The sequence below is a fragment of the Pelophylax lessonae genome (genome assembly GCF_965119305.1).
Source record: "Pelophylax lessonae genome assembly, chromosome: 6".
NCBI classification, from domain to species: domain Eukaryota; kingdom Metazoa; phylum Chordata; class Amphibia; order Anura; family Ranidae; genus Pelophylax; species Pelophylax lessonae.
This window is the reverse complement of record NC_138773.1, coordinates 168,624,621-168,650,638: the sequence shown is the minus strand read 5'-3', so window position 1 is coordinate 168,650,638 and position 26,018 is coordinate 168,624,621. Positions and strand designations below refer to the sequence as shown.

The following is a 26,018-nucleotide window of genomic DNA, read 5'->3' as shown; positions in this document are numbered from 1 at the left end:
GTCAGCGGACATGTCTCCGCTGACATCTGCTGCCCTATAGGGATGCATGGAGCATCCAATCAGATCCGCCTAAAAAACTGACAGGCAGATCTGATCGGATCGTTCGTGTGAAAGGACCCTAATACAAATGTGCAACCCTCCTTCTTTAAGTCTGAAAGTTTCCGTATAGGGAATTACAGGAAGCTAATATAAAGACAGTTCCATGGATTGATATTATCTATATTTAAATTACTGGATAAATTACAGAATCTAATGTTTTTAGTATTGAGCTGGCATTCTACTTTATTGATCTCTGTATGTAAATCATTGTTTTTATTGTTAATTTTTTAAAAACCCCATACAATTAAACATTTTAAGTATAACTAAAGGCAAAACTTTTTTAAGTTTGGATAGAGTGTAGTGGGATTACAACCCCTGGTAGTTTTTATTGCTGTCTGTGTCCCCATTAAGGAGTTGCACCCTTTCTATTTGTCCTGTTTACCATTATAATTGAAAGAGAAGGTAAAGAAAATTTCAAATTTTGGGTTGTCCCCAGATAAGTAATAGAGTGGAAATTTTCCAATGGGGACACTAGTTCTACTATAATGCCCAACAAGCATTTTTTTTCATTGGTAAAGACTATATAAAGGCTGAAAAACACACTTGGGGAATGCCTTTTAGGTTCATCCTCCTTCTTTTCTTTGATTCACCGTTGAAGAAATATTTCTCATCAGGAGATCCCATAGAATCAGATGAGTCCTCAGCCTCCTGACCACTAGTCTTTGAGCCCGGTGACATAATGATGTGTAGATTTCTTGGCAAACTCTATTAAGGAAAGTTTAACAAAAAAAAATACCAATAAACCCAGCTTGTAAAGTACTGATTTTGCAGGTCTGTATATAGTCATAATGTCATAAAAAAGAAGGTAATTTTTTGTAATATTTTCTGTTGCCTTTTTTTTCATCTAAGATATTTAAGCAGAAAGCGTTATTTATGTTATATATTATATGCATTACTTCAAATCTGTTTTTATTGAAGCATGCTACCATACAGTACATTATCAATACGCTTCATTATTACTTAATTTATTACATACTAAATAGGTCATTGATATTGGTCTGTGAGAGTGAGACTGTAAATACACTGAATTGTACACTTCAATAAATTACCAAATGCCTTGATACAAATGCTAATACTCTGGCAGAATTTATGATTTATTGCCCATTTGTCCGAGAATATGAATAATAACACAAAGACTTTTCTTTCACTCATGGTTAGTGTTTGGCTGAACCCATTTATTATCAATCAACTGTGTTTACTCTTTTTAAATCATGACAACAGAAACTACCCAAATTACTCTAATCAAAAGTTTACCCCATTTCTTAATACCGTGTATTGCCCCCTTTAACACCAATGAAGTCTTTTGTGGTATTTGTGGATGAGGCTCTTTATCTTCTCCGATGGTAAAGCTCTCCATTCTTCCTGGCAAAAAGCCTCCAGTTACTGTAAATTCTTGGGCTGTCTTGCATGAATTGCACGTTTGAGATCTCCCAAGAGCGGCTCAATGATATTGAGGTCAGGAGACTGAGATGGCCACTCCACAACCTTCACTTTACTCTGCTGTAGCCAATGACAGGTCGACTTGGCCTTGTGTTTAGGATCATTGTCATGTTAGAATGTCCAAGTACGTCCCATGCGCAGCTTCCGGGCTGATGAATGCAAATTTTCCTCCAGTATTTTTCGATAACATACTGCATTCATCTTGCCATCAATTGTGACCAAATTTCCTGTGCCTTTGTAGCTCACACATCCCCAAAACATCAGCTATCCACCTCAGAGTTTCACTGTAGGAATGGTGTACCTTTCATCATTGGCCTTGTTGACTCCTCTACAAATGTAGCGTTTATGTTTGTGGCCAAAAAGCTCAATTTTGGTCTCATCACTCCAAATTACTTTGTGCCAAAAGGTTTGAGACTTGTCTCTGTGCTGTTTGGCGTATTGTAAGAGGGATACTTTGTGGCATTTGCCTAGTAATGGCTTTCTTCTGGTGACTCGACCATGCAGCTCATCTTTCTTCAAGTGCTTCCTTATTGTGCATCTTGAAACAGCCACACCACATGTTTTCAGAGAGTCCTGTATTTCACTTGAAGTTATTTGGGGGTTTTTCTTTGCATCCCGAACAATTTTCCTGGCAGTTGTGGCTGAAATTTTAGTTGGTCTACCTGACCATGGTTTGGTTTCAACAGAACCCCTCATTTTCCACTTCTTGCTTAAGAGTTTGAATACTGCTGATTGGCATTCTCAATTCCTTGGATATCTTTTTATATCGCTTTCCTGTTTTATACAGTTTAACTACCTTTTCCCACAGATCCTTTGACAATTCTTTTGCTTTCCCCATGACTCAGAATCCAGAAACGCCAGTGCAGCACTGGATGAAAGATGCAAGGGTCTGTCAGAAATCCAGAAACTCATTGACCTTTTATACACACACAATATTTACAAGCAAACAGATCACATATGAGGATGATTACCTTTAATAGACATTCAAACCCCTTTGTGTCAACGTGTGTGCATGTTATCAGGCCAAAATCACCAGGGTATGTAAACTTTTGATCAGGGTCATTTGGGTGGTTTCTGTAGCCATTATGATTTAAAAAGAGTAAACACTGTTGATTGATAATAAATGGATTCAGCCAAACACTAACCATGAGTGAAAGAAAAGTTTTTGTGTTATCATTCATATTCTTGGAAAAATGGCCAAGAAATCATAAATTCTGCCAGGATATGTAAACTTATGAGCACAACTGTATATATATATATATATATATATACATATATATGGGAGATGGGACCAAGGATTTAAAGTGCATGCTTTTAGGACTGTTTGCTAAAGTATTAATGCATTTATTCTGAATAAATGTCACTAAAGACTTAAAGCGTTTGTTACCACAACACTTCATACTCCAGATACGTGCCTGGTGTACCATGTACTTTAGGAGAAAGTATCCTGCTCTCTTTGTATTGCTTCCTTTATGTGAAATCCCTGGTGTTCCTGCCAGTCTCTCTGCTTTCCGTTTAAAAACTGGCCACACTAAACAGGAGAGCACAGGGTGGTCATTTCTCTAGCTATGCTGGGAACTCAGTATGCTCTCCTCCAATTATCAGACTTGTCCTGACATGTCCCTGCTGCATAGCCATTTACTGGAAAGCTCAGTGTGCTGCTGCTTCTCCTCCCCCAGCTCTTATGCAGATGTTTGAGTATAGATATAATGTTTTTTTTATAGCTATACACAAATATTTTGCTCTTCATTTCTATTTTAAACTGAATTGGTTGTTTTACAAGGTGATTGTTTACAATCACTTTAATGCAGATTGGGTCACTAGGAGGTTATTTGCAGCTGCTTCTTAGACTGCTTAGTGGCCACTTAGAGGTTAATACAGATTACCCAAGGTCAATACACATGACTGTTGGTTTGAAAACTTCTCACTTCTCACTGCTGGTATGAATACTGTCCAGGTGTTGTTTTTTGGGGCATACAGCAACAACACCAATGTAAGAAGTGGTAGTGCAATCTCATATTTTGAGGAATGATAAGAGAGTTAGCTGCTCTTTCTTCATTTCAACATTAATGCCCTTATCTTTTTTTTTTTTTTGCTCTTCTTTTGCCTCTTGTTATAATCATCCTTATTTTTGAAAATAAACACACTATTATTTTACATTTTACATTTTACTATTATTTTACAGATCCAGAGGCTTTTCATAATTCTTAACGTGTAATCAAAGGCAAAACTTTTTTTTTTCATTTTGGATAGAGTGGCCTTTCACTTCCTGTTTTGGCTATGCGACAGGAAGCTAAGGGAAATTTCCCAAATGGGACACAGATGGAAAAGAACTGACAGGTGTCACAACTGACCCTTATGCTATGAATAAAAAAACAAGTTTTGCCAATTTAAACATCTCAGAGCACAGTCTACAGCCTGTATATGGCTTTATAATATCTTTTAAAATGTACACTTCTTATTATCTTTCTAATATGATCTTTAACATATACCATGACCTTATACAACTGTTTTTGTGTTCTGAAATTAATAGTGCTGCTATTTTGCAGAATATATATCGGTAATTTGTTCCGAGTCCTAATGCAGACTTCTTTTACACTGCCCTTTTCTTCTTTAGCTGTAGCTGTGTTAGTCTCTTTTTTACTCTTCCATTTCACTGAGACCAGCTACATTGTTTAAAAAGAATATATTATTTACTGATCTATTTATTTATTTAGTCTTGTCTTTTGTATGGTCATTTGCTTGTTTTTACCTTCTGTGCTGCTTTACCCTTCAGAGTTTTAGAAAGAAATAATGTAGGTTATATTATTTTTTAAATGTACCTGGTCCAGAAAGATTCCATCCTTTGACATTCTTCGCAGTTTGCACTCCAGATTGACAACCCTTGCCTCTTTTCTAACCATCTCAATTCTAAGTTCATCATTCTTCTCCTCCAGCTCTCGAATTTGCTTTCTGTACTTGTCTTTGTCTAGGAGACATTGTGAGTACTGCGTCTGAGCTTCATCCCGGGAACGATATGCCTTTCAAGCAAAAGCAAAACAAAGAAAATACAAAATTTCACCTTCCATTGGGACATCAGAGATAACATAATATGTTTCACATCTTTCAAATGTTGCTATAAAATATTTCCACAGGACAGCAGCATTCTTGCAAATGTGTGTTCTACTGAACCCAAGTGACCAAAACCATACTTTCTGGAATGCCATAACGACTGGTCAAAACTGTTTAATAGTCACTGTCATAGAATTTTTCGGAGGTACAGATGAACAAGTAAGGGAACCAAACTGGGGGAACAAGTAGGTTGAACAAAAGGACCGGGTTCACCAAGGAGCAGAGCCTAAGGGTCAGGCAGTATTCACCAGAAGTTAGGAATTGGACTTCCACCCCTAGGTTACTTCCCCAGGTTCAATTTGCAAGTGTAGAATTGCAGATATTATTATCCACTGAAATGGATGAGTTTGATGAGTTAAGTGGTTACTATAATATTACTAAAATGCTACTCTTAGCAAACAAAAGCTAATATCACAGCTTGATGAATTCAACTCCTTTTAAAAAACAATGCAGCATATTTTACAGCATGTATGTATAGACCAGCCTTTTTCAACCAGGGTGCCGTGGCACCCTGGTGTGCCTCCTGGGTTCTTCAGGGTGCCTTGGCAAAATGGCAACAAATTGCCACAGGTTTTTACTTTGTAGAATTACAACTCTGGGCACTGTGCTGGTCAAGCCACTGACACCCTGACAACCCTGGGCACTGTGCTGGTCAAGCCACTGGCAACCTGACAACCCTGGGCACTGTGCTGGTCAAGCCACGGGCAACCTGACAACCCTGGGCACTGTGTGGGTCAAGCCTCTGACACCCTGACAACCCTGGGCACTGTGCTGGTCAAGCCACTGATACCCTGACCACCCTGGGCACTGTGCTGGTCAAGCCACTGGCAACCTGACAACCCTGGGCACTGTGCTGGTCAAGCCACTGGCAACCTGACAACCCTGGGCACTGTGTGGGTCAAGCCTCTGACACCCTGACAACCCTGGGCACTGTGCTGGTCAAGTCACTGGCAACCTGACAACCCTGGGCGCTGTGTGGGTCAAGCCTCTGACACCCTGACAACCCTGGGCACTGTGCGGGTCAAGCCCCTGACAACCAGTGACTGGATAAGGAGAATGACGGGTGCTTGCACAGCATCCTTATTTACTCCTCCTCATCCCTTCTCCATCAGCACTAGGGGTCACATTAGCAAATAGAAGAAGAGAAACTGAGGGAGAAGAGAAACACTAGAATACTAGTCCATACCAGTTTGCAATAGTGGAGGAATAAATTACTTCTAATGCTGGATGGCCCATGTGTATGGATGTTGCTGTCGTATGTAAAACTATTAGTTTAGGGGGTTTTTTTACATTTTAGAATGGGGTGCCTTGAGATTGTGCAGAATTGATAAGGGTGCCACAACTAAAAAAAGGTTGAGAAACACTGGTATAGACTAAGGGTTCATGTACTTGACTGCATTGAGTACACTAGTCACTTTCCCGTGCCTGATACACTAGGAATATATTGATATTAATAGTAAAAAGACAACTTCAGTGTCACTCTTAATCCACTATCTATCGATGGCATGGTGGCATTGATGGTCATGTCCATGGGTATTCAAGAAACAACATAACACTGAATTCCATTATTTCATTAGTCATTTTAAGAACACTGACAAAATACCTGATCTCGCTCTTTCTCTACTTCCTCTAGCTGCACCATTACGGTATTCATGCGGTGCTTATACATCTCGCAATCTTTGGCAAGTGTAGAACACTTGAGCTCCAAGTCTTCTTTCTCTTCCAGGTACTGTAAAAATATGTTAACAAGCAACTGATTTTGGTACAGTTAACACAGAAAATAGCAAGCAGAACATTAAAAATCATCCCTGCATCAGGGTCATCTGCGATTGTAGGTCTACTATTGTACACACTTACTGTAAAAGGCCTATTTATTGTAGTCAATTTGCAAAGTTTTCAGGTGCTAGAAAATTACTTTTATAGAACAAAAACCTGTGAATAAACTTTTTTTTAGAGAGAGATATGACCAGGGCCTGGCAAAGGCAGGAGAGTGGGGCACAGCGGGAGCATGAGACTCTCATTCTGTCAGCTCTCCCAAAGACCTGGCTGTCAAACAGGAAGCAAAGTCATGCAAATCGCACTGGGAAATTGACTCTCCCACTGTAAACAATCAGTAGAAATGCAGATATGTCAGCTGAAATGGTTTTAGGTTGATAGCGACCCTTTTTTAATTTTTTTTTTGTTTTTTGTGCGTAGCAAAAAAAAAAGAGGAAATGTCTTATTCTAGACATTTTGCCACTTTCTTGAGGAATTAGAAACAGTATATAGGCCAATTTGTAAGAGCCCCCAAGTTTTTGTGCCATTTATTTTGTCACAGTTCGGAGCAAACCTTCTAATAAATAAGGAATCTGCACAAGTGTTGGAAAATTATCTCTTTTTCTTTGTCATTTCATGTTATGTGGTCACATGATATGTCACATGGCTTGGAGATAAAAAGCAAAGTAATAATTGCCCTTACTCCCTAGGAGAGACCCGATCTGGTAGGAAGTTTGAATTTTACCTAAATCTACTAAGGTAAAGAGGCCAATGCCTGGGCAGGAGATGGTTATAAAAGGGCACCTACACATAGAGGTGCGCAGCTCAACAAAATAGCCACGTTTTTTGCTCCTCCACGAGACTAGTCCAACCTTGACTGCAGGTCCCATTAGTGCTCTTCAGAATCTGAAGGACTACAACTTACATCAGCTCTATCCAGTGTCAGTAGAACTCCACAATTCACCATTGCTTTCCAAGCACTGATATTAATTTTTTTCTATTTTTTGTCAAAAGTCAAGAGCTAAGCTTTCATGTTAGTCTATAAGCACTTCCCCTAAATGCTGACAAGTTCTTGCTGCCTACAGACACGTGTGACATGTGCCTGTCACAGGAGGGCAGAGGTGTCTTTGATGGGTGTGCTATAATTGACAGGTTGGTTTCACCTTCTCTGTGTTGTGTGAAAAGCAAATAATGCACCCAGCAGGAGAATAATTGGGCCTTGGTGGACAGGCAGGAGCTTTTGTTCATTGCCTATGCACCAGTGAATGTTTTGTAAAATGAATAGGTCATATTTTACAGCAATTTTTGTACAGATTTTATAAGGAAAGGGTTGCTTCATTGATAAAAGTAAATGGTTCGCATACAAAGTATATGTGGTATTTTGTGCCTTTCATGCTATGGTATGTGTAAGTTCCAATGTGCTGGAAAATCTCCCTTTGAGTGGGTCCTGTGCCTTTCCACTGTTATGGAGAACAGTAAAAGATCGAAAGTACTGCATTTGTGCTGCTCTCAGCAGGTTCTGGTGCTCATTGTAGTCATTGGAGGGCAAGTAGTTATCTCCCAAATATTTGTCACAGGGATATACTACCATCTACAGACAGTTTACTAGTTTGCATAAGTAAACAGTATGGTGTAGACTTTTGCTATCCATATATGGGTGGATTTCTTCATCCACACTAAATGGCATAGATGGAGGAATCTGTACTGTTGGCTATTGTATTCAATCAGCCAGGACATCTACGACTGCTTGAATACCTGAACGGTGACTGTATATGATTGGTTCAGCTGACGATTTTCACCCATTTCCTTCAATTTTCCAGTGGACTTTTGCAGAGCCAAGTGGCTCTGATAAGGCCACCTATAGGTCGAACTTTAGCTAATTTAGCAGGATATTGCCAAAATTCAAGCTTTGCATGACCTGCTTTATTTTAGTACTGGCTACAGACTTTAGCAGGTAGTTGATGTGCATGTAAGTCCATGAAGTGAACTGCAATATGTTTCACAGAGTCGGGCTGACAAGTTTATTCTATGTGAAGTGGAGGGAAGGAACCAATGGCAGTGTAGGAAAGCCTGCAGAGACTGGTTTATAATTTGAACATCAAAAAATAGCAATCAAGACTAATCTAAACTGCCTGATTGCTAAATATTTCTGATACCAGCTGGTTTGAGATCAGGCATGAGATCATAGACCATAATGGCCATAATGACCAAACACAGCTGGAACAGGCTTTTGCAATATACGTCTATGGGTATAGGTATGAGTCTTTTTTTTTCCAGATAAATATGTAAAAATGATTATCATGCTGCAAATAATATTATCAGCATATGTTAATAGTTTACAAATCCTCTTCATATGTAAAATTGTAATTATATAAGCACAAAAAGGATCCATATTTATTCAATAGATATGCAGGATCTGCTTCCTGGTTGTGCTTTACTGATTCTTACAATGCATGCCTATCAGTGGGCTGACTAAAAAAATCTCACTGTGTGACAAATATGTTGACTGTTGTTAGTGGAGACAGATGTGATTGCACTAAGCAATTTGAGAGCCCCCTTCTCATTGCTATATTACAAATCACTACATTTTATATAATAAAACATTTAAAAGAACAAGTTTGCAAAAATAGAAAAATCTTTTAAAAATTACAGTAAATGCTGCAATAATAACTCAAAAACTATTGGAACTACATTTCCCATGATGCTCATGCACTCTGCAGTGTAGTTGAGCACCATGGGAAATGTAGTTCTAAAACATCTGGGGTACCAAGGCTCACCATCACTGAACTATGCTTTCCCTTAAGCTGTTTTCCAGCAAGCCAACAAAACTGGAACTGTCCCAAAGAAAACAGAAAAGCTAAACGCTGAGTAGTCTTTTGATCATAAAAAAAAAAAAATCAATAAACACACATACATAATTTACATCAAAAAGCCTACAGATATTACTAAGCAAAGTAGTTTTATCAGAGTATGGATTTTCATTATAGTATGTGTGTTTTTTTTTATTGATAATATGCCTTTAAGCTATATATTCCTCTGATGTCAAAGCAATTTTCTCTTACCTTGTCCCTCAAATCTTCAGCTTGACGTATTTCTTCTTGAAGATTAAATATCCTGTTCACTAATTCATGGCGATCTTCCAGAGCTTCCTTACGATCATGTTCAAGAATATCAACTATAGCTTTGTCAGAATCTGGCAAACTGGGACTTCCGCCCTTAAGAGTATATAAAATATTATGTTCAAAAACCAAAACAGAAAAAAGAAAGCGGGACTATGTAGGCCACTAAATATATATAAAATATTAGAAGTAGAGTATTTCAAAGTTATTTAGACAGCGTCAACAACTAAGCCTTAGGTGAGATGTATTGCAAAAGCAGATTTAATGTGATTATTCCTCTATTGATAAACAGGAACATTTGGAAAATGCTTACCTTCACTCAGATGGCATGCTATACTAAATTGTTCTAATATAACTTATATTATTATGTTATTGCCACTCTGAGCAGTGGCAGAGTGGACTGTGTTTATGTGATTCCCGGCTTGCCTCCCTTCCTCCTGGCAGCAGCGGTGAGCCTGTGAAAATGAGACTGGGTGACATTGCACAGAGGAGGATCATGGGACTTTAGTTCTGTGTAGGAATGCTGCACTGTACTGTGGATGAAGCTTGGACTTTAACACCCAGAGATCCCTGCACACAGAAGAGGAGGGGACGCTGAGATTTTCCAATTGATCAGAGGTCTGGGGAAGACAGTGCGGGTAGCCAGAGGGTGTGGATCTGTTACTCTGTGTGTCTGCAGCAGGAGAGAGCGATGTGAGGGCTGGAGTGTCAAGGACTGAGCCGTGAGAGTTTCTTGCTGCTGGAGACCAGAAAGATGCAGATCTGTCCGTACCTGCCACAGACAGAGTTGCTGAGGACCAGAAAGCAGGGCCTAAACCTGGAGATAACCTACTAAGACAGGTGAGTGGATTCAGCAATGCTTGAGTTCTTACTCATAGGGATACTATACAACTGGAGACTGCCCTTTTTTTTCCTAACAGCACAAAAGTAACTCACTGCATGCAGTCTTAAAGAAATGGTTATAGGTGCACCACCTTAGAGATGGGCCCCAGGAATAAATGGCTTAAATTCTGCAAATTAGGCACCAAGTACTATACTGACATTACTCAGGGGCACCCCGCCTAGGAAAGTCTACACATGCCCATGTACAAGGGTATATACACAGTGTGCACTCTGGGATACTTTTCTTGATCAGCTGTTGCAGAAAGTCATTGTGAAATTATTCATTGCCATTTATACTTTCACTGCGTATGATGTTCTTTTTCAGTTCTATGTTTACCAGGTTAACCATAACTTGGTTTAGTATTGTCGTAGTCTAGGTTAACTGCTGTATCCTAGACTAGTGTTCATGAAAGATACTTTACTGCAATTTACCGGGTTCTTTACCTGTTCATTGATGCGGGCGTAGTGCCATTTATGTTACCCTTTTGACGATATACTTACTTTTTAGTCTCCCGTTTATTTTCTATATGTCAGTAGTTGTGGGTAGCATTCTAATACCTGAGCTAATATAGGTCCTTGCAGCATACTACTATATATCCAGGTGAGTCAGTGGGGGTAAAGGGGTTTACAGAGTCATGGCAGAGAGCAAAGAACCTGTCATACCAAGCGAATACTGTAAGGTTAAGTGCTACAATTGGATGGTCAGAGGTGGCAGGTGTGCTATAGGAGATGGTCATAGACTGAAAACATGCAGCAGGAAACATTGGGGATTAAGAAGATCATTTCTGAATACTGTATATTTTTATTGGGAAAAGTTTTTAATACGTCTACTAAACACAAGCTTTATGAACTACTACTGCATGTAAAAGCACGTGCACTTTTATACTGTAGATACCAAGGCTTACTCAGTGCTAAGACATTTTGTGGAATTAATTAATTCATTTGCATTATCCTTAGGTTTGAATTTAATAATTATTTAAAGAAAATGCAGATTTATGATTGTAAAAAAGGTAGGGATGGTGGCACTGCCTATTATTAAAACAAGAGTATTAATGCTGGTAAAAGATGTGTAAATATTTGCTCATAAATATGAAGTGACAATAATAACAACCGTCCTATGTAAATATTATAAATAACAATAAATAATATAAATATCACTGTGCAATATATAGAGTGCTATTATAAAGTGACTGGTGCATAAATATAAATGGTGATAAATGGCTATGAGCAACGTTTGACACTCAGTAAAAATTAAAGTGCTAGTGAGGAAGGTGCAATAGTGTCATAAAAAACAATTGGCTATGTAATATAGTATCAAGGTGATATAAAGTGCCAACAGTGAACGGTATTCAATCTACACCACAGAAAAAGTGCAATAATATTATATAAACAGTTAGATTCTGTAATATGCTATCAGGGTATAAGGTGCCAATGATAAACAGTATTCGGTATACACCGCAAAAAAAGTCCAAATAGAATAAAACAGTCTATATGTCACATGCAGTGACCACAAGCAGGTATGTGACCCCCAATCCAGTATAAGTGACAACACTCTGGTGAATGCTTCAAAAAGAGGGGTGACTCCGTGGTAAGTGATGAGGTGCTGGGTGATCCTTTCTGGTAAGAGAGCCCATTTACCAGAAAAACCCACCCCACACAGGGGTATATGGCGGGTGTGTTAGAGCAAATCCAGCAGCCCAGCGATATCCACTTGCGTCAGATGGGAACGTCCTATTGGAAACCTGGATGGTCCTAATGTAAGGTGTCCCCTCTATGGTTCCTATTAAGGCTCCCAGTACCGGTATGTTCCAAAGTACCCGCCGGTATCACTCAGAAGTTTGTGCCAGAAACACCCACCCCACACAGGGGTATATGGCGGGTGTGTTAGAGCAAATCCAGCATGATTTATGATTGTGCATTTTCCCAACAACATTAAGGAGGCATTTTCAGGAGGTACTACAAATTGGTGGATTATTAGACAACTATGATGACCTGAGTTAAAGCAGTATGCAGCAATTTGCACAACAGCACTGTTGTATGAAAACCCTGTTGTTCCTTCGTACATTACCCACTTTAAAACAAAAAGAAAAGGGTAGCAAGTGTGTGCCATTGACCTTGTTTCTGCTGAGTTCAGGAAGAGCTCCTGTGAAAAGAAGCTTGGTGAAAACTTTGTAGGAGTGCCATTCTTAAGCTGAATATTGGCCACCAGTTCCTGCTGAATATTATTGCTGCTAAATTACAATGATGAAGTTTCCCGTTTCCCGGGACATAACTGCTGCTCCATATATCAATAGTTACAAACACTTGTTTAGACAAACCCAAGGAATGATCCACATTACTAGCCAAATCAGAAGCGGCAACCTTTTAGAAACATAATGGTTTCTTTGTATTCCTCTGAAGAGAATAAAGTACATTTAAAGGCTTCTGTATTACAGTCTAAACAAGTATTAAATCCAGTTACTGTGTGATGCACAAGCCGCAAGGTAAAGAGCTTGTGAATCAGCAACAACAATGCTAATAGCCACACCCTCTGCAACCTTTTTTTCACCCCGCTGTTATACAAGCAGGACCAGCTGTCATGAGAGTAGCCACTCTGCTTCGAACTCAGGAGCAGTGCAGCATTGCTGTTACACCATCACAGTAAGCAGCAAAGCAGACAAAATTTTGGTGGGACTTTGTAGGGGGACTATGAAAAACTGTGAACAAAGATGCAATTATATTTAAGTGCTTTGGTAGGCCAAAGTTCTACTTTAAGTACACATTTCACATGTTTCAAAAAGGAGGCAATGTTTCCCCAAGCAGACACTTAACTATGGCAATTGTAGGGGGAGATGAATTTACCTGAATCATTGATTGAAAGTCTTGTATCTTTATTTTTAGCATTTCATTTTCATGCTCAAGTTCCATCATCTGTTCCCTCTTTGGGCGATTTTCAATATCATTTTTTAATTTGAGGGACTGGTTTCTTTCCAGTTTACACTCTTCTTCCACTTTATTTAAATGGTGTTTCAGGCGATCAATCTGCATTTATTCAAAGAAATGAGTTTTAGAAAATTCTGTGACTGAAGATAGTTTACATTTTAAGCAAAACAAAGTGCAACATTTGTGCATGTACGTCTATTTATAAAACCATCCTGGAACCTGCAATCAACAAACTATCTGTGTATTGGTTGGTGCTGTACAGGAGACTCCCAAGCCCCCTGCTAACCTGCACTGTCACTGGCTACAGTGCGATTTTGTACACAGGTCCTTACCAATGACTTTGGCTGTGGACCTGCTGATCAGTGTCCTGTGTTTTCAAACACACAGGACCAGTAGCGGCTGGTGCTCCATGGGCTGGGGGGCGGCGGCAGAAGGATCGTACCATACCCCCCCGGACCACACCAGGCCGCACACCATACACCCCCCCAGGACCACAGCAGGACCACCCCCCCCCCCGGCTCACTCACCCTGCCTGGAAATCTGGACATGTGCAGCAGCAAACGGTGGCAGCGGCTTTGTCTTCTTTACCCTCATTCTTCTGCGTCTCCTTCCTCCTCCTCCATGCCCAATTGCATGGCTTCTCCTTTCAGTCAGTCGGGAAACGGGTCTCAGGACCTGCTTCCTGATTGGCCAGGAGGAGGATCTGTGTGACAATAACGAATATTCATTCGCTATTGTCACACAACTGGGTGGGCTCAGGGCGCAGTGCTCTGTGCCTCGAGCCCTCCCCTTTTTTTTAGGCTATTAGAGCCTCTGTCTCTAATCACATGATAAAAAAAAAAAGCCCCATTGAACTCCATGCATCCGGCTCCCTGCATGTAGATTAGAGGGCCGGACGCATGGATGTGGGGGCGGCGCCCCTGCACCCCTAATGCACCAGCCACCACTGCAAAGGACTCTATACACAGAGCAGTAATCTGACCATGTCTTAAATAGCTAGATCTGTAAGTAAATGCAGCACACATTACACATTGTTAGGCACACAGTTAACACTTTGATTGGCCCTAGATGTTACCCCCTTTACAGCCAATGTTATTAGTACAATGTCAGTGCACAGTATTATATCTGATCACTGTATTAGTGTCACTAATGACGTCAGTCTCAGTTAGTCAGTGTACCTCCCAGCAAGGGTCTGTTAGCACCAGATAGCCCGCCACACTATCACAGTCTCAGTATAAGTCACTAATCACCACCATTACTAGTATAGTGTCTATAGCTGTGTAAATTCCATTATACATACTTTAGTTTGTAGACACTATAACTTTCACGAAAACCAATTAGTAGACACTTATTGGGATTTTTTTTTAATTAAAGACATGTAGCAGAATACATTTGCCCTAAATGTATGAAGAAATTTGATTTTTTAAATTGGACATATTTATAACAGAAAATAAAAAATAAAATACTCAGTGGTGACCAAATATCACCAAAAGAAAGCTCTGTTTGTGTTAAAATGATATACATTGTTTTTTTGCGCTCAGTGTTGCATGACCGCGCTACTGGCAGGTAAAATAGCTGAGTGCCAAGTAGCAAAAAAGGGCCTGGTCATGAAGGGGGTAAAACCTTCCAGAGGTAAGTGGTTAAAGATCTCAAACAGTAATTACAGGGTCAAAAGTGAAAGCAGGATCCTTATGATAATTTCTACAGCAGTAGCTGTGGTAATCTGCAATATTCATGCATCATACTTGTGGAAATATACAAAAAGGGGGGAATTTTGGGACTTTAAATAAAACCACTTTCATTTTTCTGTATACTTGTGGAAAAGTTTGGAAAAAAAACTTATAAATGTTACAAACTGAAAGAACTTAACTCCAATTGTTTCTTGTTGTTTTAAAATTACTCCAGGAACCATATACCTGTTTTTTTTTTTTTTTTTTTCAAACTCAACCAGTTCTCTCTCAACATTTACTGGTCTCAATTAAATAAAACAATCATAAAGCAATTACTGTAAATACACAGAGCTATAGAAATACATTTTTCTGAGGGACAGCAGAGATTCCAGGAAAATCAAGTTGGCCTGAACACCCCCCCCCCTCCCCCAAACTCCCGAACAGGGGAAAAGTTATGCCACGAACTCCAGTGAAGTCTATGGGAGCCGAACATGGGAAATCAAAAGTGCATATTTTGAAGGCTTATATGCAAGTAATTGCCCATAAAAGGGGTATGGGGGTCCAGGTAATGCCCTGGGGGACGTGTATCAATACACATTTTTTTAAAAACAATAGTTTTAACAGGAGCAGTGATTTTATTGATGCTTAAAGTGAAACAATAAAAATGAATAATTCCTTTATATATAGTGCCAGGGGTGGTTTGGGGTCAGCGTGGGTGCTATGGGGTTAGCATGAAGTTCCCCTTAAAATCCATACCAGATCTGACAAATGTTTTTTTTTTTAAATCAGCTGTCAGCACCATTGACAGTTGATGACTCAGCGTTTGTTAAGAAAGCCACGGCCCACTTTCCGGCACCGCTCCTTAACAACCAGCTTTTACTGCGCCCTGATTGGGTAAAGCTTTGCGAACACCTGCCGAATGCCCTGCAAATTCAGGTGTTCCCTGAACAGGGTGATCAGCCAATGTTCGGCCTGAACTAATGCTTGGGCCGAACCATTCGCCCAGCACTACCAGTGAGTCATACAAAAAAAATATACTCCAACTAAAATAGAAGCAAATAATACAAACCAAGAGATTATAAGTAACTAGGAAATGTAATTGTCACATGAATGCAGCATACTGTGTAAAACACCTCTAATACCTAGGTTATATAATGAATCGTTTTAATTGGAGCAGAAGGATTTGCAATGAGTTAGAATGAATGGAAAAGGGCAAGCATTTTATATGCCCCCTTTTCCACATGGGAGAAGTGGCATGTTATGGTATTATCTAGTCAGAATTAGCTGTGTGGTTTTTTCCCGGTTTTTCTCCTCAGGGAAGAAAGGGCGGGATGAGCTACCTGAGGTGAGTGGAAGGTAGTAGCAGGTGATTGGTTAGCTTTGTGAGGAGATGTTAGGCGGGAATTTAGGTTATAAATAAGGGAGCCCAGCTGTGAGGGGCTCATTCACCTCAGGAGCAGCAGCAGAAGAGGTTCCCTGTATTCTGCCGTGGGAAAGGAATAGTACCCTCAGGAAGATAATGAGCCTTGTGAGGCAGTTACTGGAGAGGGCAGGAGAAGCCAGGGCTGAAGAGTGGATCCGCACTTGCCTGAATATTCCCAAGGTTTCTGGTCAAGGAGCGGTGGCCGAAACTGCAATGGCTGAGGATGTGAACCCCCCCCCCTCTGTTCTTACCGGAGCAGCGGTGGTTGAAGGAAGGTCGGAGCAGCGGGAAGTGGAGCCGGGTCATGCTGAGAGTGACAGCGTCATCTCCGGCGGAAGAGGGAAGAGGAAGAGGATGCCGGTCCGGCGTCATTCTCCGTCACCGAGGAGGTCGGGATCAGCAGGGGGCAGAGGTCGCGCACCGGCGCGCAAGAGCACGGAGTCCAGGAGCTCGGCGGGCGACAGGAACGGCGGTGAAGACCGAGGGAGGAGGTCGGAGCAGAGGAGGAAGTCTCCAGCAGCGTCGGAGGGTGCAGCAAGTCGTCCGGGGTACCGTCAAGAAGAAGGAGCAGCGGCAGAAGACTTCCGTGAGGAGAGTCGGGCCATCCCAGTCATCGGAGTAGCAGGACCGTCCAACGAACCGAGAGATGTGAGACAGGGTGAGTCGAATAGCATGGCTATCCTGTCTAATTTAGTTGAAGTGGTAGGGAGGTTAGCTAGGGAAGTGGATGTAATTAGTAATAGACAAGTTAGTCAAGATAGAACAGTAGCAGATGTATGGGCGCCATCTTGTGGCCAAAATGTAGATAGCATTGCAAATGTGAATTCTGTAATTAATGTTCCTGTTCTAGATAGTAATGCAGGTAACGTTCCAGAAACATGTGCTAAGGAGGTGATTTCTTGTGAAGTGTCTCCGTTAGGTTTCCACCTCACATCAGCAGTGAGGGAGAGGATTTGGAAGGGGGAGTTCATTGATATTTTATCGTTGCTCCCCTCTTCTAAGGAATTCCTGTTCAGGGCTGATAAGAGGGAGGATAAGGGTGAAGAGGATAGGAGAAGGCCAGTTGCTAAGAATTTTAACAATTGGCTTCAGGCCTTTTTAATTTATTCATCAGTTTTATGTGAACGTTACCCAGATAGAAGTGTAGGTCTCTTTAGACACTTAGATATCATACTAGAAGCATACAAGAACTTTGGTAGTTCCGCATGGTTCTCGTATGACGAGTCTTTTAGACAGAAAGTTGCTATTCATAAGAGTCTAAAATGGGGTGAAAAGGATATAGGCCTATGGCTGAACCTTTTTGTTCCTCAGAGACAACCGTTAGTGAGACAAACTGTTAATACTCAAAGCAATACCAGTATTTTTCGTAAAGGTATATGCTTTAACTTCAACGAGAGCCAGTGTAGGTGGGCAACAGCATGCAAATATAGACACGAGTGTGCATTTTGTTCAGGGGCCCACCCGGTGTCCAAATGCTTCCGGAAAATGGCTGGGGCCAACCAGCAACAGGTTAATGTACAAAAGGGCACAGTCTCCAGTGAGGCTGGTAGAAATGCTCCCACACCTGCAAGCATACCCAGACAAGGTGAGTTCTCAGTTGCTAATTGATGGTTTTAATGAAGGTTTTCATCTACCTGAGTTTTTAGGTTTAGGTTGCAAATGTTATAAAAACCTGAAGTCAGTTGATAGATATGTGGAAGTTGTTATAAGCAAGGTTAACAAAGAAATTGCAGAGGGGAGGATAGCAGGACCGTTCTGGGAACCCCCTTTTAGGAATTTTAGAATTTCCCCTTTAGGAATTGTTCCCAAAAAGGAGCCGGGATCTTTTAGATTGATACACCACTTATCATTTCCAAAAGGAGAGTCCCTTAATGACCAAATAGATGAGAGTGTTGCTTCAGTTGAATACTCCTCTTTTGAGGATGCCTTAGGGATACTGAGAAGGCTTGGGGTCGGTACGCTGCTAGCTAAAGCAGACGTTAAATCTGCGTTCAGGTTGTTACCGGTCCACCCAAATTGTTTTAGTTCCCTAGGTTTTTCATTGAATGGTCTTTATTATTTTGACATGTGTTTGCCAATGGGATGCTCAATTTCCTGCAGATATTTTGAGACATTTGCCACCTTTATACAATGGGTTGTTGAGCAAGAGTCAGGTAAAGGTGATATAATCCATTACTTGGACGATTTTTTATTTTTTGGTAAGCAGGATTCAGACGACTGTGCTCATCTTTTGGAAACATTTTTTAGGGTCTGCAGGAGTTTTGGCATCCCATTGGCAACAGAGAAAACAATGGGTCCAAGTACTTGTTTGGACTTCCTGGGAATTACTATAGACACAGCAGAAATGGAGTTTAGGTTGCCTCCTGAAAAGATAGAGAAGCTTAAGGATAGCATTTTGAAGATGGTCAGGAAGAAGAAAGTTTGCTTACATGAAATGCAGTCTTTGTTAGGACTGCTTGCATTCGCTTCCAGGGTAATGCCTATAGGTAAGGCATTTTCTAGGAGACTATACATGTCCATTTCGGGCCTAAAATCCCCATTTTCACATATAAGAGTGTCCAGTGACATGAAAGAAGACCTGCTGGTATGGTGGCAATTCCTGCTACACTTCAATGGGAGGGCAGTTTGGCAGGAGGAGTTCGTGCTAGACAGTGAATTCATGTTATTTACAGATGCTGCAGGTTCGGCTGGGTTTGCAGCCATTTGGCGCACGCACTGGTGTGCTGGTGGTTGGGATCCCAGTTGGAAATCAAGGGGTTTAGTGAAGAACATAGTTTTACTGGAACTGTTCCCAATTGTTGTAGCTTTGGAAATATGGGGGGAACATTTTAGGAATAAGAGGATCCTGGTCAGCACGGACAATAAGGGTGTATTATATGCCATCAACTGTCTTTCCTCTAGGTCTCCGCCTGTCATTGTCTTACTTAGGTATATGATTTTTAAGTGTTTATCTTTGAATGTTTGGTTGAAGGCAAAGCATGTGGCAGGTAAAGACAATGACATGGCGGATGCCCTATCTCGTTTCCAGATGGAAAGATTCCTTCGGTTGCACCCAGAGGCGGATCTGATAGGCAGAGATTGTCCAAGAAAACTGTGGACCCTGGTTTAAAATTAGTACCTTCAATGATTCAGGAGTCAGTGGCTCCTGCCACCTGGGTAGGATATAAATCTGCCTGGGGGATGTGGCGGTCTTTCTTGGATACTAAACAGGATGCGGAGGGATTTTCGGAAGATCTGGTACTGGAATTTTTGGAGTTACTTTTTAGGAATGAATATTCTTATGCTCATATAATAAAAACTTTGGCTGGTGTATCTTTTTTCCTGAAATTACATAATTTACCACCGTGTAATTCCTTCTTTTCCATCAAGCAGGCCTTAAAAGGTTATAGAAAGAAAACGTTTAGGAAGGATGGGAGAAATCCAATAACTCCACAGATATTGGGTAATATTTGTGGAGTTACACAACAGGTATGTTTCTCCGATTTTGAATCTGCAATGTTTAAAGCTGTTTTTTCCCTGGCCTTCTTTGCCGCCCTCAGGGTTTCTGAGATAATTGATTTGAGTTTTGAGAATGTACAGGTTTTTTCCAATTCTTTGAAATTATTTATCAAAAGATCAAAGACCGATCAGTTGAATAGAGGTGCGGTGATAGATTTACATTCATTGCAGGGCTCCAACATTTGCCCTGTATATTTGGTTACAGAATTTTTGAAGTTAAGACCTACTACTACAAATCCTTCTGCTTTTTTCTTGCATGTTTCTGGTGCCCCACTTACTAAGTACCAGTTTAACAAGGTCCTCAAATTGTGTGTGGATAAATTGGGTTTAGGGAATGTGAGGTTAACTTCCCATTCGTTTAGAATTGGGGCTGCCACGGAGGCTTCTGCTTTGGGTTTTGAAGCTGGTGCAATTAAGAAGTTAGGTAGATGGAATTCCAACTGTTACAAGCTTTATGTTCGCCCATAATGTTATACTGTAATCTGTTTCCAGGTCCTGTCAGAGTGATTTGGATAGTCGGCCATTCGTTTATCCACTGGGCCCAGCAGAGAGCAAGATCCAGAATCTATTCTGAGAATTTAGGACTGAATCCTGAGGAATTCCAGATTTATTGGTGTGGTAGGAGGGGAATGTTATGGGAGGATCTGGGTTTGGAGCTCTGTAGGATGCATCAACTGTACCCCCCCCCCGGATGTTCTGCTCATCCATTTAGGCGGTAACGATATAGGTCAAACCAAGTCTATAGAATTGATCTTTAGGATTAGGAATGACCTGTACAATTTTGCAATGTCATCTCCTAAGACTATTGTAATCTTTTCCGAAATTGTGCAGAGACTCAGGTGGCTTAACTCCCCCTCTCTGCGCCCTTTTGAAAAGATTAGGAAGAAAATTAACAGGACCTTGGCAAAACTCCTGAAACAAGTGGGGATTTTTAGTTTTAGACATACAGAATTGGAAGGGGGAATAGAAGCGTTATATAGATTTGATGGGGTCCATTTATCGAATATTGGACTCGATATTTTTAATGCAGACTTAGCTACTAGTATTGAGTTGGCCGCGGTTGTGGATGGTGACAGAAGGGTTTAGTTCCCCTTCTGTCCTGTGGATGTTTTTAAGAAAATTTGCTGAATTTTACTGATTGATGAGGCCTGAGCCATAGTGGCTGGGCTGGCTTTAATTTATTGATATGGCCTGAGCTTTAGTGGCTGGGCTAAATTTTATTTCTATTTATTATATTTATTGAGTTAAAAGAGTTTAAAACCAGTAATAAACGGCCGCGGCCATAATTTTTCCACAACTATGTGTCTGCATTTTTTATTTAATATTTAGTTCAAATATTTATTGGTAAGAAAGGGTTTATATAGAAGAAAATACACTGCCTACTATCCCATGAATGGAAAAGGGCAAGCATTTTATATGCCCCCTTTTCCACATGGGAGAAGTGGCATGTTATGGTATTATCTAGTCAGAATTAGCTGTGTGGTTTTTTCCCGGTTTTTCTCCTCAGGGAAGAAAGGGCGGGATGAGCTACCTGAGGTGAGTGGAAGGTAGTAGCAGGTGATTGGTTAGCTTTGTGAGGAGATGTTAGGCGGGAATTTAGGTTATAAATAAGGGAGCCCAGCTGTGAGGGGCTCATTCACCTCAGGAGCAGCAGCAGAAGAGGTTCCCCACCCCCCCCTCCCTTGTCGCGGCTGTTGTTACGTGGTGGTGTCGCCTTTGTGTTACAAAGGTGGACAATTGTTTATTGCTGGATGTTTTTAAGAAAATTTGCTGAATTTTACTGATTGATGAGGCCTGAGCCATAGTGGCTGGGCTGGCTTTAATTTATTGATATGGCCTGAGCTTTAGTGGCTGGGCTAAATTTTATTTCTATTTATTATATTTATTGAGTTAAAAGAGTTTAAAACCAGTAATAAACGGCCGCGGCCATAATTTTTCCACAACTATGTGTCTGCATTTTTTATTTAATATTTAGTTCAAATATTTATTGGTAAGAAAGGGTTTATATAGAAGAAAATACACTGCCTACTATCCCATTTAGGATGGCATGAATATGAGGTATAGTTCTGAGAACCACATTGTAAAAATAAGATGGGTGTTTTGGAGTCTGTTCCATTGCAGGAAACTTTATAAAGGAAATGGAAAGTTTTACCTAGAGTAAATAGCTGGAAAAACTGGGCAAGTTTGGCTTGGAATAAAAGATGTCTTCGAGGTGATTGAATTAATAAGTTAAATATATCAAAAGCTGGTATAATAATATGACATAATATTTTTTTTGAAAGAATTATAGAATTAAAAATAAATATCCAGTCAAATAACCTTTGTGCATTTCAAATAAAAATATATAATTGTCACCTCAAGTTGCAGATCTCGACTTCTCATAACAGCCATGTTCTTCTCCTCGCTGAGTTGAGCATACCTCATTGCTATATTATAATTTTCATCCTTCACTTTAATTAACTCATCGTTACAGTTATTTCGCTCTTCTTTCATTTTGTTGTAACGCTCCTGAAATGTTAACAGCTCCAGGTTAACAAGCTTCAGCTGCTTCCGTTCATCCTCAAGCTGTCTGGAGTTAGCTACAAGTTCACATTTCTGAACTTCTTTCGTTTTTAACTGCTGCTGCAGCTTGATGACTTCATTCATCAGAAACTGTGTGAGAGCTTCATGCCCCTCTTCAACTAAAAGAAGAAAGAACACTGTCAATATCAAACAGACTGTCAACAGATTTTCAGTTTATACTATTATTGTTTACAGCCTAGAGCCACTTTCAGTCAGCTGTTCTAAGTTATTAGTTTCACAACCTATTAAAATTAACTGGTGTGATGTAATTAAAGTGCACATTTTTTATAAAAAGGGATTCAGATCTGCACAGCAAAAAAAATATTTTCTTGCAATATGTGAAATGCATGAGAAAAAAAATTGATGCATTTAAGATTGTTAAATTGAGGAGTAATAACTTTTTAATTATTTCAAAACATTGGAGGGATTTCAACAGGGCTGCAAAGTAGGGATCTACCGATTATCGGGAGGGCCGATATGCACTTTTCCCAATATATAGGAATCGGCCCCAGAGGTTACCGATATTGCCGATATTTCGGGAAAGGGCTTGTACCGGAGTGATGCCTGCAGCTAGGGGCATCACCCTGGTACAGGCGTCCATAGCCGACGGTCGGCTGTCTTGTAATGACAACCGATGCGGCTTTTGATAAACAGCGCATGGGAGTGGGCAAAACCATAGCTGATATATAGTCCAATAGCAGTTTTCGAATTTGACCACTGTTGTGCACTCTCACTCAAAAGTGAACCAGACTTGATGGGAAACAAATCTCTCAGTTCCCCATCAGGTTCAGTCCTCTCAGTGACAAGTAACTTCCCAAAAATGGGCATTGCCTATATAGAGGTAATTACATCAGCTGCATTTTCAGACCTTTTGTTTCGAATGGGGAGTCTCCCTGCCAACAGCTGAATGGGTCTGGGACAACAGCTCTGTGTGGGACAGCTTCCCAGCACAAGCAAGGCCTACTCTAAGTACTGGCGTACCTCGGTCATAAATACTTGTATGGAGAACTAGCGGTAATTCTTTAAGAATTTGTTGATGCCATAGCGATAGATTCTTAAAGTGGTGGTACTAAGTACTACCTGATTTGGTGCACATGTCAGTAATGTTACTGACAATGGTGCAAATGCTTGCCTGAGTTAGGCAAAATACCTTCAGAAAACTGTCTTTGCAGTAGTGATCGACCGATATCGTTTTTTCGTTACCGATACCGATATTTTTATCGGTATCGGTGATGATAATATTGGCCAATATTTTTGTACATTTAAAAAAAAAGTTTTATTATTATTTTTTTTTTTGTTGACAGGTACTTTTGTGGAGGGATCTGGAGGTCTAAAAGACCCCAAACCACTCCTCTGCACTTAAAAGCATTAAAAACGCCAAGTTTGGTTGTTTTGAATGCTGTCATTTTTTTTAATCTGGTGCCAGACAGTACCCGGAAGTGATGTCACTCATGACATCACTTCTGGGTTTTTGCATGGAGACCAGATCAGACCAGATCAGAGCTTAATGTGGCTTTGATTGGGTCTTCGGCGGGCGTGCAGGCTGGGACGGGAGACCCGGGCGAGCCGCGGAAGGCGGCGGGAGGGGGGTGAGCCCCTGGTCAAATACAGGCTCTGCAGGAGTAGGCTGTGAAGACTCTGAATCTGAGATATTAATAGGGGCAACGAACATTCTGAGAGTTAAGGGTCCCATAGGCTAAGAACTAGGTTCAGTTGCAGATTGCTCTTGAAAACACAGTGCAAGCCACAGGCTCAGACAGCGGAGGTATAGAAGCTGCTGATAAGTATAATCCTATAGAAATAGGGGTCCCAATATCCATAAGAGAGCCTTTGGTTCCTTCTGGAGAAACCAAAAAACTGCTCCTTGAAACAGTGGGGGAAAATGGAATAAGGTCATCTGATGCTGTCAGACTATGCAATGCCAAGCCGCTGCAAGCAAAGCCAACAGAATACTGGGTTGTATAAAAAAGGGGATTCACTCCAGAAATAAAGAGATTATTCTTCCACTCTACAAGACTCTGGTCCGGCCACATCTGGAGTATGCTGTCCAGTTCTGGGCACCGGTCCTCAGGAAGGATGTGCTGGAACTGGAGAAAGTCCAGAGAAGGGCAACAAAAATAATTAGGGGAATGGAGGACATCGGCTATGAGGAAAGACTACAAGCACTGAACTTGTTCTCTCTGGAGAAGAGACGCTTGAGGGGGGATATGATATCAATGTACAAATACTGTACTGGCGACCCTAGCATAAGGAACAAACTATTTAGAGTAAGGGAATACAATAAGACACGTGGCCACTCACTAAAACTAGAGGAAAGGCGGTTTAACCTTAAAGTGCGTAAGGGGTTCTTCACTGTAAGAGCGGTAAGGATGTGGAATTCTCTTCCGCAAGCAGTCGTATCAGCGGGGAGCATTGATAGTTTCAAAAAACTATTGGATGGACACCTTAAAGACCACAACATACAGGGGTATACAATGTACGGTTAAAAGCAAACACACACACATAGGTTGAACTGGATGGACTTGTGTCTTTTTTCAGCCTCACTAACTATGTAACTATGTAACTATGTGTTCTGAACACTTTTTAATAGACATGTTGCACCAAGTAACTCAACCCAAAATGAAGCAAGGCCTAGCGTACTCACAAACCTAGGCAGTGCTGGACAGGATAGTAGGTGATTAGGTCACTCAAAGCAGGCAGTGGAGCAAGATTGGGGATTGGATGATTCACAATGCATTTCAAGTAGCAGTATCAATGAGAAGGGTTCTTTTCCTGAGCCAAAAGGTGGGAAAAGATCTTAGAATGCGTATATGCAACACTCCAAGAAAGCCTGGTTGAGAAGGACTGACCTAGGAAATCCAATCCTCTATCATTAGCAGTTGCTGTTTACCTTCTTAGGGGATGAGTGATTTGATAGCCATAATCAGGTTCCCATTAGTTTTAAATTGAAGATCAACAAACCCAAAGAGCGTGCTAGAAAGGCATGATTTTTTTCAGAGTGCTACCAAAAGTGGAGAAATCTGCGGCTTTCCCACAGGGCAGCAGGGTGTTGTTAAATGGGATATAAAAGGTAGAAGGCAGAGGATGCCTGGCTGTGCACAACCTGTGTAAAAACATTTAGCAGTTCAATTACCTTGTAATATTATTATTTGATTATCAGACCTTACTAACCGACTATAGTAGAAAATCTTCTTGTTGGTTCTTTTCCTGTTACGAGTTTGTAGAGTTCTGGGTAGTAAAACTCCAGACTTTCCAAAAAGACTATATTACCTCGTTGTCCTTTTGTGTGAAGAATATCCAAAAGTCGCCCTGCGAATGTATACATAAATAGCAAAATAATTGTTTTATCTCACTTTCGCCCTGGATTATAGGGTTCCACATTAAAGAGTATGTAAACCCTAAATCTATTTTTCAGAATGTTTCACATCATGGTTCACATTTAGCAAGCCTTCTGGCCTGTGCGTGCCTCCTGCAGTAATAAAGGTTAACTGAAGGAGTGTGCAGGTTGACAATGTTGCTGCTAAAAGCGAGTCCGTG

General features: G+C 40.7%; 1 protein-coding gene across 1 annotated transcript in view; it reads right to left on the bottom strand.

The window, feature by feature from the left end:
- Nucleotides 1-26,018, bottom strand: part of CARD11 (caspase recruitment domain family member 11) — a 249,849-nt gene that overhangs the window by 106,372 nt on the left and 117,459 nt on the right. The window contains exons 3-9 of the mRNA XM_082261196.1: nucleotides 25,653-25,790; nucleotides 22,275-22,600; nucleotides 13,248-13,427; nucleotides 9,468-9,620; nucleotides 6,254-6,379; nucleotides 4,362-4,559; nucleotides 643-804 (exon numbers count right to left, since the gene is read on the bottom strand). Coding sequence (XP_082117322.1) covers nucleotides 643-804; nucleotides 4,362-4,559; nucleotides 6,254-6,379; nucleotides 9,468-9,620; nucleotides 13,248-13,427; nucleotides 22,275-22,600; nucleotides 25,653-25,790 — 1,283 coding nt within the window. The remainder of the gene's footprint in view (nucleotides 1-642; nucleotides 805-4,361; nucleotides 4,560-6,253; nucleotides 6,380-9,467; nucleotides 9,621-13,247; nucleotides 13,428-22,274; nucleotides 22,601-25,652; nucleotides 25,791-26,018) is intronic.